Source organism: Harpia harpyja, chromosome 19 (assembly GCF_026419915.1).
Source record: "Harpia harpyja isolate bHarHar1 chromosome 19, bHarHar1 primary haplotype, whole genome shotgun sequence".
NCBI lineage: Eukaryota > Metazoa > Chordata > Aves > Accipitriformes > Accipitridae > Harpia > Harpia harpyja.
In genome coordinates, this window is record NC_068958.1 from 19732893 (window position 1) to 19746135 (window position 13243).

The window sequence follows — 13243 nt, forward strand, 5'->3', positions numbered from 1 at the left end:
CCCGGTCCTGCCAATAGCCCGTGAAGGACAGCCCAAAGTTACGGAGCCCCTGAGGACCGCGGTATTGAGGATATTTAAAAATAGGAGAAGCGACTAAAATAGGTGTTCAGGCAATTGCTTAGGAGCTCGTGGTCTGGGCTGTACCTCTTTCTTCTGCGGGTCCCAGGGGCTGAGAAGCGCTGTTAAATTTTCATGCCCGTGGAGCTGAATCGGGAGGAGAAGCGGCATCGTTTTGGGTGGGTCTGGATGCCCCAAAATTCACCGGGAGCTTTTGGGGAGAAATCCACTCTGTAAATGCTTCATCTCCTATTCTTGCTCCTAAAGACCCCATGCCCTTTGGTGCAAATCTTTGCTTTGAGTCTGCCATCTCGCTCGCCTCCACGTTCATCCTCCCCTTTCTGCCGGGGCTCGGAAAGGCTCCGCGGCGATGCCACGCTGCGCGGCGATGCCGGGCTGCGCAGTACAGCACACGTGTGGTGGCCCCGCGGGACCCCGGGAAGTGTGGCACACGCGTGTCGGGCACACGTGCACGCGGTGGGAGCCGTGTCCGACAGCCGGGCCGGCTGATCTGCACCTTCCCTCGCAGGGAAGCTCTGGGCATCCATCAGTCTGTTAATTGCGCTAATTAGAGAGTGTGGAGGTGTTAATTGGAAAACGCTGGTATTGTGCCTGTTTGGGGGGGCTGTCAATAAAAATGAATTGATGACTTGGCATGGCACGTGCACTTTACAGGTTAGCGGCAAGTTGGGGGATGTCAAGGAAATGTTACTGCTCAGATGAAGCAATTGTTAATTAAAAAGCAACGGTAATTAATATACTCTCGTTGCCATATGGTACTGCTAAAGGCAGGGGGATTCTTTACTCCATTTGTAATTGTTTCCTTTTTCTTTGTCCTGCAAAAGGTGCCCCTTTAAGTAAAAGGGGAAAAAAAAAGGCAGAGTGCTTATTCAGTGAAGGGATTTTGAGTCTGAAATGGTAATTAGCAATCCATTTGCGCAGCTTCTGTTGCTCATCACCATTAGAGGGGTCTCCTCCCCTCCCCTTTTAAGTAAAACCATCCTTTTCTACTTTATCTGGGTGTTGTATCTTCTGCGATGACTGTCTGGACAGGGTCCCTGCCTTTATGCCTGGGGCAAGGTCTGATCCCGATTAGACCCTCTGGATACCAGTGTATGGAGAATCCCTAAAATATTGGATGTGTTTGAACTAAAATAGATGAAAAGCGGGAGCTGGGATGCTTCAGAGCCCTCCCGTCTGTGTGTGGAGATGCACGTGTGCTTCAGCACTCGCAGCCGGTCGTGCAGCCAGGTTTTGCTTTTCCCAGCGCGGCTTCAGTCATCCCGGATCAGTCCTGGCTGGAAAAGCGCTCGTTCCCAATTTAAGTCGACTTTATAATGTTGCAGACACTGGCTTCATTTTTTTTTCTTTAAGGTTTTGTAAAACTTTTATATGAATGGAAATATTTTCATTATTATTATTACTTTCTTTTATTACTTCCCTTGCAGTGTTGGGAACCCAGACACACCAGCATCCCAGTAGGGTTTGCGAACGGGAAGTTGAGTTTTACTAGACTTGGAGAGGGAACCCAACTGGCCTGGTGTCCCGGACTGCGGGAATCACCCGGCTGGACCCCAGCGCCGGTTCATCTGCTCCAGCATCCCGCCTCTGGCAGGGGCCAGGGATGACAGAGCAAGACCATGGTTACAGCTCTTCCACCAGAAGAGATTTCCTCCTAATTCCCAATAGTTAAGCTTCAATTTAAGCCCCGAAGCCAGGAAAGTTTTATATCCTTTCCAAAAACTTTTTTTTTTTTTTTTCCTTTTTTAATACTTCCTGTTGTAACTCTGGATATTCTTGTTCTCCGTATAAAAGTCAAATCCCTTTTTGAATCCTGCTGAGTTTCTGGCCATGGTGATGCCTTGTGACTGCCGGACACGGGCAGAGCCTGGCTTTCCCTGTGGGGCCGCTCGCCTGGTCGAAACGCGGAGCAGGCGGCAGATTGCAGAAGGAAAATGAGAAAAGGAACAGCAATAATTTAATATTTCTGTAGGCTCTTGTTTGATGTTGGGTGTGGGGGGAGGAGCAAATGTAGTTTTCGAGGCAAAAGGTGTTTTCTTTCTTCCAGCTTTTTAGCTCCTAACGCAGTGGCCATAGGCGAGCATCCCATCCTTTCCCGGGAAGCTGCTCCGACCGTGCCACGCTCTCACCCCAGCACCCCGGCTCCTGCACTTCAAACAAAATCAAAGCCCAGTAATCCCGTTAACCTTGAACTCTCTCGCAGCCACCGGTGTGTCACCCTGCGCGGGTTTGGTAGCACCAGGATGGCGGGAGGGAGCCGGCAGCTCCACATGGGAATTAATGTCAGTCATATACCCTGCGGAAATGACTTTTGAAATGCATATAATCTCAAACATGCAAATGAGAAGCTTGCTTCACCCTGTTTAATATGAATGATCAGCTTCTGAATAGCTATTATTACACGCCACATTTCAGCAATTATGTTGTTCGCGGTTTGTCTTTCTGTCTTTTGGGGGGGCGGGGGGAAGACGGGGAAAAAAAGAGAAGAAAAAGGGAGAAACAGTATTTCTTTTCCCCATCCCTCTTTCTTTATTCCCTTCCTGTTTCAAACTCGCCAGCCGGCTGCGAGTGCCGGTGGGCAAACACCAAACCTGCTCCGGCACCCGCCGATGGGGAAGGAGCTGGATCGAATGAGATAAAACTGTTTCCTCTGCTTTTCCACAGAGCAGAGTGTGTGTTGGGAAGGAGGGAGAGACCCTCGGCTCCGGTGGGGCTTCTCGTGCCCCTGATCGCTCTGTGCGTGCGTCAGGGCTGGATGCGGCCCCGGGAGGCTCGGCGGTTGCTGGCTGGAGCGGCGGGGTTTGATGCTGGACACCGTGGTTGTGTTGGTTTGATGCTGGATGCTGTGGTCGTGTTGGTTTGATGCTGGACGCCGTGGTTGTGTTTCCTCCCGTGCCAGCCCGGATCCAGGAGTTTCTCCCAGAAAAGGGGACCCTCAGGTTCACAGCTAACAACCGGCCCACTAATCAAACCCCATTGAGCAAAGACTCTTCGTCTCATCCCTTTGAAGCCAAGCCCTGTAACTCCTCGCAAGTCGTGTCCCCCCAGCCCATCTGCCTTAATTTAAATAGCATTTAAGACCAGGGGGGATAAGGGATGCACGTAGCACCTAGCTCTCGTGCAGCCGGCCGTGCGTTGGGGTGGAAGCAGCTTTTCCAGCCTGTGACTCTCCCGGTGCCGGATGGTTTCCCTCAATTCGGTGAGGCTGCTGGCACCCCACAACTCTGCTCCCGGGTTTGCTGCAGCGCCCACGGGCACGCTTGCTAACACGAGCCCTGCGGCCGGGGCCCGGGGAGCAGCGGCGAGCTGCGGGCAGTTCTGCCCTTGTGCCCCGGGTGTAACAGGGTGATGGGCAGGGTGAGTTTACAGGAATAAAACCCATCCACAGAGGCAAAGTGTTGCGCTGTTGCCTTGCGAGAGGGAAGCCTGTAATTGCATGAAATGAAGTGCAAGAGCTTCAAACCGCGGCTGCCAGGGGCTCGTGCGGGGCTGAAAATGTGGCCCCTGCGTTCTGCATTGAAGGGCGAAGCACCCAGCTTGGTTCTTCAAGGGCATCCGAGGGGTACAGCAGGAGCGGGGGGTGCATGGAGGCATCCGTGAGAAAGGGAGGATTTTCTGAGTGATGTTTTCTGGGGTGCCACCGTGCTCTCGTTTTGCTGCATCCCAGCTCCGCGGTACCTTTGGGCTTCCTCGACCTGGCGGCAGACTTTCTGCCGGGTGGTTTTTCCTGCTGGGAAGTGCTGGTTCGCTGGGAGGTGAAGCGCTTTGTGGAAAAGTGTCAACTTTGTTGAGATTTTCACGGTGAAATATGTGGTGCAGGCTCCACATGCTTGGTGTGCAGCCTCGCTGAAACTTCAGCTTTGCTGTCTCCAGCGTCTGAAAATGAAATATCTTGGGATTCTGTGAAAAATGCCCGGGTCCTGGGGTTTTGTGTCTTACATCAGACTGGGAGAAAGCTGAAAACGTGGTGTTTTCCTAAGGGACACAGGTTGCACTTGCTTTGCCCCAGTGCTGTACAGGGCCGGCAGCCTGTTCGTGGCAGCTCACGCTGCTGCACGTTTATTTTTTGGAGTAAATGGAACGCAGCTAAAACTGGCCGGCGTTTGACATCCCATCCCTGCGTCTCACCGCCAGACCTCGCGGGGATCGGAGCCGGCGCAGGGCGAGGATGGGGCACGGGGCAGGCGGAGATGGGGATGCCAACCAGGGATTTCAGACTCTTTTTTTCTCAGCCTCTGCTCTCTCCTCCTCCCCTTCAGGTCCTGCTAGCAAGTCATGATGGTTGAATCTGCCTCGGAGACGATACGGTCCACTCCCTCCAGCCAAAACGGGGTCAGCAGCCTCAGCAACCAGCCCGATGGCGGCGGGGGCGGCGCAGGCGGCGGCGGCGGAGGGGGCGGCGGGCGCGAAGGAGCCACGAGTGGCGAGACCAACGGCGAGATGAGCCCCGTGGAGCTCCTGCACTTCCAGCAGCAGCAGGTAGGAGGGACGCCCCGCTTCCTCCTGCCTTGCACAAGGCAACATGGAACTGGGTCCTTCGAGGATTTGGTTTGGGGGCAATACCCAAATTTACCTTCCCCGCGTCTCCGGGGCTGGCCCAGGACGTGGGTTGCGCTAGACTTGGTCATCCCTGTTGAAGTTGGGGTGCGAGTGCTGCCCCAAAAAGCAGGCGCCTGTCCTTTGGGGTGCACATCCCTCAGGAGATGGAGCCCGTCCATCCGTGCAGCTCGTGGGCTGGTGCCTGCTGCCCCAGAGATGGCTGTATTTTGGGGGGGGGTCCTGCCTGCTCTGTACCCCGTCGGTGCGAGGAAAGTGGTGCAGGAAAAGGAGGAGGGCCGTGAGAGCAAAGACCTGTTGGCTGTAAAATAAGGAGCAGGTTTTCTCTTAGTCGGTATTTGGTCACCCAGGTGGGTGACCGGAGGTGGTCTCCCATTCTCTGGGGCTCCTGGTGCCTTCAGCTGAAAAATTAACTTCACACGTGTGGCCTAAAACACGTGTGAGCGTGACACGTGCATGCAACAGTTTTGTCCTTGAGCACACGCGTGTGCGCCTCGGGGAGCCCGTGCCCGGGAGCTGCGTGGCACACATCTCCCCTTGCAACACGCACGCCCGGGCGGCTGTGGGGAGGGGGGGACGTGTGTGCGTGCCTGCAGGTTACCTTTCAAAACAAACTTTGGCAAAAACATAAATTTTCCTCCTCGGATACTAAATAAGGCAATGATCCCTGCCTCGTATGGAGATCGCCTCCCTGAGCCATAAATTCCAGCGTGAAAGCTGTAAAAAATTGCTGTGTCTGATACTTTAGTAGTGAGTGCTGTAAATCCATTACCTGAATAACAGCCGTTTCTCACGCAGTTAAGCCCCTGTTCCCCTGATCTGAAGGGTAATCATGCGTGTAATGCTGCTGCGAGTCACCCCTGCCGAAGGAGCTGCCGCTCGCTCCCCTCCCCACGCCGAGGGCGGCCCCGAATTTCACTGAGCGGCAGCCGGAGCCAGGGGTGAATAGGAGATGCTTGTTCCTGCACGGCCAAAACTGTGCAAATCGGAGGGTGGGCAGCATGGTTGTAAAACGGGGTTATTTCCTCCGGAAAATAAGGGAAAAAGGGGCTTTCGCGACGCAGAGCACTGCTGCTGTTGGCTCATCCCCGTGGATGCTGCTCCCTGAGCTCACCTGGTAAATCCTGCCCTGCCCAAAGCACAGCCGATGTTTAATTTCACCCTTTTGCATTTCTTCTTTCGGATTCCCGGTGTAATTACCCTGGGAAACTTGCTGGCACGTGGAATTATTAAGGCAGAGGGTTTGGTAAACTTCCAAAAACAAATGACATCTGCAATGACAGCACCTTGGGGGGAGGAAAAAAAAAAAACATCCCGAGGACTATCAATCTTCATGCTTCAGGAAACAGGCTGAGCACCAGCTGGGGTCAGGAATAAATGTCCCCATATATAGAGTTTTGCACAATTAGGTGCTTTATGAAGGCTTTACACCATCCTCGGGAGCATCCAGCATTCGCCCCTTGTCGCAGGCAGGCTCTCGGACCACTGGGCTATTCCCGTCTGACAGCTCCTCCGTCCTGGCTCCGCCGCAGCTCCTGAAATGCTGACACTCAATCCTTATTCTTATTTAACTATATGAAATCCCCAGGAAATGTTAGGAAGCCTGGAGGGGTGGAAACCCACCGCTCAACCACCCAACCCGAGCTTGAAGGGCCACCGGTGACTTAAAACTCCATGTCCGTAGGGGTTTGCTTGGGCGATGCAGCTCCCTGGGAGCACGTGCTCTGCCCTCGTTTTCGGCTGGTTTTGCACCTTTTGGCGAAACGAGCTGGTTTTGACCTTCTTTGGTGCCTGCGGTCTCTCTGCTTTCACCCTTTTGAACGGGTGAACCCAGACAGCCCTGGGGTTGGTTTGCAGGGACTTCTCAGGTTAAAACTCCTCTCTTGAGGATGCTGCCCGGAGGTAAGTGTCCTGGGTGGGAGTTTGAGGGGAGGTGTATATATTGTAGGGTGCTCGGGGAACCCCTGAAGCTGTTTTATGGCCTCTGGGGAGTCCCTGGAGCAAGAGGACACGGATGTCCGGCTGCACCAGCCCGGCTTTGCCAGGACAGGGGCTGCCAGCCGCGGCGCGGGCTCTGCTCCACCGCGGAGCACAGCTTTCTGTCACCGTCCTCAGCCGCGCCTGGTCCGGCTGTCCACCCCGATCCATGCGACTTCAGAGCATCCTGCGGTCCGGAGAGTCTGGAGGAAGAGTGGGAGCCCAGTGGGATGGGGTGGGGAAAGGGCATCCCCCTCTCCTCCCTCCCTCCCTCTTCCCTCCAGCCCAGGGGCTGGCGTTCAGGTTAAATCCTTGGATTTCAATGGCGGGATTCGGCTGAAAAGCTTGAATAGCGCGCGCCCGCATTGTGCCGGGGTTGGCGGAGGGGAGAGGTCGGCCGGGGGCATGGGAGGGCTGCCCGCCGGCCGGGGTCTCCCACCGCCGTTGCTGTGGGAACGTGGCGAGACCTCCAGCGCGCTGACATCCTCGAACTGGGCTCCAAAGGGCCCTGCCGCCTTTGCGCATTAATGAGTTTTTAATGTGGGGGCTGGCCCCTCGCCCCCCCGCCACGCCAGGGCCCCCCACCCCCTTCCCGGTAATCCTCGGAAGGCTGGGCAGGAAGCGGGAACGGTGGGGGTGATGGGGGTGTCGCATCCCTGCGATGGGAGAAGGATGAAGGATGCTCCGGCTTGGGTATCGGGGTGCGGGGCTGCACCCCAGAGGGGCAGGGGGGGGTCAGGGGAGACCCACGGGTGGGCATCGTACAGGGCTGCGTGCCGAATGGGCGCTGCTCTCCGACGCTTTGGGTTTCTCCCAGTTGAATTCCTGCAAAAAATTCCCAGCTCGCCAAGTCTTATCCCGGAGCTGGGGTTTAAAGCTGTGGGGTGCAGAGAGGCTGGGTCTCGGGGGTCGTTGCAGCTTTTGGGGTTCAGGGGGTGGGAGGTGAAAGCCTGGAGGTGCTCGGAGCAGGGATGTTCTGGGGGAATCGTGGGGAAAGTCCCCGAGCCCGGCGGCTGCACGGTAGCTCTTTCCAACTTGCAATCCCATGGAAGAGGAGCCATCTGGAAAATCCAGGCGCTCAGGCATTGTTCGGCGTTTTTTTTATTATGAAAAAAAAAAAAAATTGCAGGGTATTGCAGACACATGTCAAAGAAATGTTAAGTTATTAAACAAAACCAAGACTTTTTTAAAAAAAGAAGCAAATCGGACTTTTTTGGTAGTTAAAGAAGGGTGTGGATGGGGGAGGAGAGGCACTTCTCTGCCATAGGAAAGATACCGTTCCATAAAACATGTGATCACATCTCAAATATATTGTGTAATCCTCTATTATTAGGGTATTTAAGATAAAAATGAGACCGGAGCACTTAAGTGAAACTCATCTCTCTATTAGGGTCCTTGATTTATATTTCATATTTTACTGAGTACAAATGCAGGAGGGTTTTTTTTCACTTTTTTTTTTCTTTTCTTTTTTTTTTTTCATGGGGTGGGATTGTCAGGAGCTTGTTCCTTGTGTTCTTCATTAGTGGAAATGGGTTTAACCCCTCGCCTGCGAGGATTGAAGAGTCAAGAGTGGAGGAATAAAGTCCAGAAGCATTAGCATGTGCAGCGAAAGGGAGAACAGCTGGGGCAGAGAGAGAGGCACAGAGCTGGTTGTAAAAAGGACGTTGGCTTTTTTTTTTTTCCTCCTGTGAAGAATTGTGTCATTTTTGTTAATTTTGATCTCTTGGAGCCATTTGGTTCTGGTTAAGCAAGACCAGGGCTGGGCTGGGTGGAAGTGCTTCTCAATATGGCATCATTTACCGTTAATATTCATCTAAAAATATCCCTGTGTGTGTTGTTTTAATAGCTCTAATTCTGGAATGTGACGATGTCATTTTTATGAGGTTAGTGTAAAAAAAATTTTTTTTTTAACATTTTTTCATCCCTTCCCAACCTCCTTCTACCCTCCAAAAGGAACGGAGGGAAAAGGGAAGATACAGACTCTCTTTATAGATCCTCTTTCTGCCTCCCTCCTAGCAAAATTCTTGGTTTAATATCATTTTTAGGGTGGCTTTTCACTCATTGGAGGTTAAAACCCCATGCAAAGCTTTGATCCCATCCAGGTGGAAAATCCCTCGGCTATTTTTGGGCAGCGGTTCCCATCGTGGGCCGGGTGAACCCGCTCCCCCCTGCGCGGCAGGCAGCCGGCGCGCTGCTTTTGGCTCCGGCAACGGGAGCGTCCGGGCACCGCTGAGCATAATTAAAAAGTACACCCTCGTAAAATGAAATACCTGGTAGAATAAGGTAGTTTTAAAAATACCCTGGGCAAGATTTTCCATTTGATTTTTTGGGAGGCTGGGGCTTGTGCTTTTAGAGAGACCCATGGATGTCTCCATCCTCAGCAAACTTTCCCGAACCTCTTGACCTATTTCTTCCTAATTTGACCAGGCAGCGGGAGGCCTCGGAGAGGCTCCGCTCGGGCAGGTTTTGAGGAGAAAAAGGCAGCCAGGCAGGGATGAGGGCCTGAAGTGTGAGTCAGCCACCCTAAATGGGGTGGGAGCTGCTGTCTCCTCTCCCCGGGCTCCTCCATCACCGGGGCCAGATGGGACCTGGTGTTCCCTGTGGGAGAAAGGGAAGTTCGGGGTGTTTGCTGTGGGGAAGGCAGGCAAAAAGCTGGCCCTCCTGCCGTCCTGGGATGCCTCCGTCACATACAGGGGCGGAGGTGTGGAGTCCCGCTGGCCGGAGCACAAGCCTTTGGGGGAAGAATTAATGATAATTACGTTGAGTGGAAGCCGGGGTAACGGGCTGCTTCCCCGCTGGAGGATGAGATGCTTGTATCTGAAGTCAGGGGGAGGATCCAGCCTCGGTTTTTCCAGCGAACTGGAGGGATTCGGTGTCTCCGGGGAGAGGTGAGCATCCCCGCGGGCTGGGTACCCCGAGAGCCGCCTTCCGTGGCAGGGAAACCTCTGCTGCCGCGGGAGCAGCTCGGAGCTGGCCCTGGCAGGGGGTGTGCTGCCTGGACAGAGCCTTCGCCGTGCCTGGGATTAATCCCAGGCTTGGTTTATATATTGAGCCCCTCCCTGTCCCAGCGCACACCTTCCAGCATCTCTCATCTCTCCCTGCAAAACCCTGGTGTGCTAGGTGCCCCCGCGCAGTCTGGGGTAGTTGTGGGCCACCCCCAGCAAAGTCCGGGTCACCATCCTCTTCCTCAGCCCTGAAACGTGTTGCTGCTGCTGCTCTTGCGGAGGGCAAAGCCAAACTGCATCAGATGCTGATGTAAGTGTCTGAGACATTACAAACTTTTTTTATGGGATAATTTGCTGATCAAAGGGAGCCATCCAGGAGCATGATGAATTTGACACAACCCATTCGTTCCTAATTACGGGTAACATGCTAATGACTCTTGAATAACACTATGCAGCAGGATACATTTTTTTTTTTAAATCTTTTTTTTTTCCGGTTCACAGAGCCAGAAGGTAAAAGCCCATCCATTCCTATGGGGAGACTTTTTTCCTTCTGCTTTCACGTCTCCTCAGCCCTAAGGAGCGGTTGTGGGTGACACCTTCATCCCTACAGAAAGGCTTTATCCCCCCCAGCACCTGAGCTGCTCCTCCTGCCCTATGGGGTGGGGGTAACAAATGCAGATAACGCGGGGCTCTGCATCCTGAAATTCAATTCTTGGGACTCCGCCTGCCTTGTGCAGCCGTGCAACAGGTTTGCAGACTCCGGGCACTGCCAGCCAGAGCATCCTTCGTTTGCAGGCTGAGCTGAATTTAGGCTTAAGTGGAAATCGCTGCTGGGTGGCGGGGAGGGAGGGAGGGGGCAGCTCCGGGGCGCTGGCGGGGAGGCCCCTGTGTGCAATTGTAAGGCCATGTCATTTTTTTTCCTGTAAATCTTGTAATTTCGTGCTTCAGAGCACAACAAAGTGAGAGAGCCAGCAGGGAGTGAATTAAATTCCCCCCTGAGAGGCGGCGCGGGGTGGGCGGCCAGCGGCAGGCTGAGCCAGCCGGGCGCTGGGGACTCGGTGGCACCCGCGGGCCAGCCAGTTTTTGGATTTAGAAAGAGAGATTGCGGGAGAAGTCCTGCCTAGTGCTTTGCCTGGGTGCTGGCATTATGTCTGTTCAGTTTTTTCCCCTCTGCTGTATTTTCCGTACCTGCTGCACTGATTTTTGTTGGGCTGGGGCAGGGACCTGCCTCACCGGATCACCTCTGTGAGATGGTCTTTACAAACAACCGGAGGAATCTCACGTGGTGCAGATGGAGAAACCAAATCCATGCAAACCTCTGTCAAACGGACACGTGGAAAAATAGATGAAGCTTGGGCAGCTGGTGTGCGCATGCGGGATGCAGCCAGTGGTCCGGCACCCATCCTCAGGTGGGTGCCTTGGACCTGCTGGCTCTGCTGCACGCTGGTGCTGAGCAGCCGTCGATTGAATTCCTCCACCCTTGGCTTTTAACTGGAATTACTGTTTTCATTTCAAAAAGTAATTAAAATATCAGACCTTGAGCTGTCATAACTGTCACATGTTTTTTGTGTTCACATTACCGATGCACATCTATTACTGTTAATAACAGGGAAATAACATGCCCGCAGAGGAGCGTGCCTTGCGCTGGGGCTGCGTCGGCTCTGGGACTTGGACCACGGGTTCATACCATCAGTGATTCCCAGCAGCAAATTGCCATGTTTGTCCTCATGGATTTTATTTTTTAATCGTTTGGATAAATTGAGTTTGCAAGTCAGTGGTCATGCAGTTTTTCAGCATCCCCAGCAGCCGGCCAAGGATGCTCGGGAAGAGGCAGTGGGCTTGGGGCAGCTCTGGGTGCACCCACGCTGGGTGCACCGGGCTCTGTCTGCTCCTGGGTGCACCCAGGGGTGCAGCCCTGGCAATTCGTCATGGGAGGGTAATGTTAGGATCCCAGAGGCTTTTGAAACTCCTGGGCTTTTGACTTTTTCGGGGCACGTGCATGGTGACAAACACAGCTGGGCAGGGCAGAGGGTGTCCTGTGCTGCATCTGGGGCACAGCTGTTGGGTTTGGGTCCCTTGCTCGGAAACGATATTTTTGTGAATAAAATAGGCAAGGCTCTGTCTGCTAAACCCTCTGGACACAGCCTCTGGCTTCGGCAGCAACTTTAAAATTACCTCTCATTTTACAAATGCACTTCTAACGCCTGTCCATGTGCAAGGAGCGTGTCAGAAGGCTTTTATTCACACAAAAAACAGTGGTGGCAGAGCTCAGACATCCTTTGCTCTAAATCTATCCCCTACGCTCTTCCTGAGCAACCCCTGCGGAGAGGAGCACGAAATGGGACCTTTTGATTGAAACGCAGGTAATGAGTCTTCACGGATGCTCCATTGAGCAACTGTTTAAGGGTGCTGTGGGTGCTCCTTGGTTCGCAGAGGTTAAATAAATAGTGAATGGACTGGAGCGATGTATTAAGGTGCATCCACGCTGTGGGTGATGCCTCTCCGGTTTGCAAGCGGATTTGGCACGGAGGGATGGAGAGGCAGCGCACGGGCTGGGGGCTTTCTTCTTTATAGCTGGAAATGCAGAGAATTAACAAGCGGCCCTTTCTCGGGGCATGCGGCTGCCTCCTGGAAGCCGGGGCAGTGATTTACAGCCGGGGTGATGACAGCCGGGGGAACCCGTGTGCTGCTGGCGGCACCGCCGAGCCAGGCTCTGACCCCATGCCGGGCCCTAATGCAAACCTGTCCTGCAGGCAGGGCTACAATGACTTGGTTGTTGAGAAATGTACCCCCCAAAAAAAAAAAAATTCTTTAAAAGCAAAAATAAGGAGTGTACGAGGAAGCGGGTCTTGGAGCAGCAGCCGGGTACCGCAGGGTTGTTTTCGTTAGGGCTTTATTCCCTCTTCTGGCTCCCAGCTCCTGAATGAAGCTCCTTTTCTCGGCTTGCACACACACCGGAGCTCGCCCTCGGCCGTGCTCGCCGGTGACCAGCCGGCTCTCCTGCCGGCTCGCACTTGCTCCTCTGTCCTTCTTGTCTCTTTGCAGGATTTTCCTTAATTTCACCTGCTTTCTTCAGCTGCCGACACTGCTGTGCAGGGCTCGCTCACAGTCGCTTGTGCCTGCGTGTGTTTCCACAAGTGTTTTTTATCAATTTATTTTGGTTTCTCCCTTTTTTGCCTGTTGCGTGACTTCCCAGCCAGACACCTTCATCCCTGCAAACAAGTTAAGGAAACCCATAACTCTTTCTAGGCAAACACCCATAAAAATAAGCAGGTTTCATCCTGGTCACTTGGGTGAGTTGCTAAACTCCTGCATCACCATAAACTCTGTGCGGATGCATTTGTGGATTATTAATTTAGGGTGTAATCCTGCTCTTGGCCTGACTGAATCTGGGACTTTTTGGTGCTCCAGCGTGACAATCAGATGTAAAATTAAATATACACGGTAGCTTTAGACACAAGGGATGTCAGCTGCAGCAGAAATGTAGTGGTGGCTCCATGCAAGGGTGGAATAAATCAGCCGGGAGCCGGCCCCTCCGCCGGACCTTCGGTCGGGTGCTGGTTGTGCCTAGCCAGGAGACGCCTGTGCCGAGGCTGGGGATAACCCGTGTGAAAACCTGCCAGAAGCACAAAGATGCTGGACCTGGTGACTTGCTGAAGATGGGGTAGGGGTTTTTGGAAGAGGAT

General features: G+C 53.6%; 1 protein-coding gene across 5 annotated transcripts in view; it reads left to right on the forward strand.

Annotated features, from left to right (window-relative positions):
- Positions 1-13243, forward strand: part of FOXP4 (forkhead box P4) — a 63087-nt gene that overhangs the window by 18806 nt on the left and 31038 nt on the right. For all 5 annotated transcript variants that reach the window (XM_052815416.1, XM_052815415.1, XM_052815418.1 and 2 more), the window contains exon 2: positions 4338-4557. In XM_052815416.1, the coding sequence (XP_052671376.1) occupies positions 4354-4557 (204 nt within the window). In that variant the 5' untranslated portion in view covers positions 4338-4353. The remainder of the gene's footprint in view (positions 1-4337; positions 4558-13243) is intronic.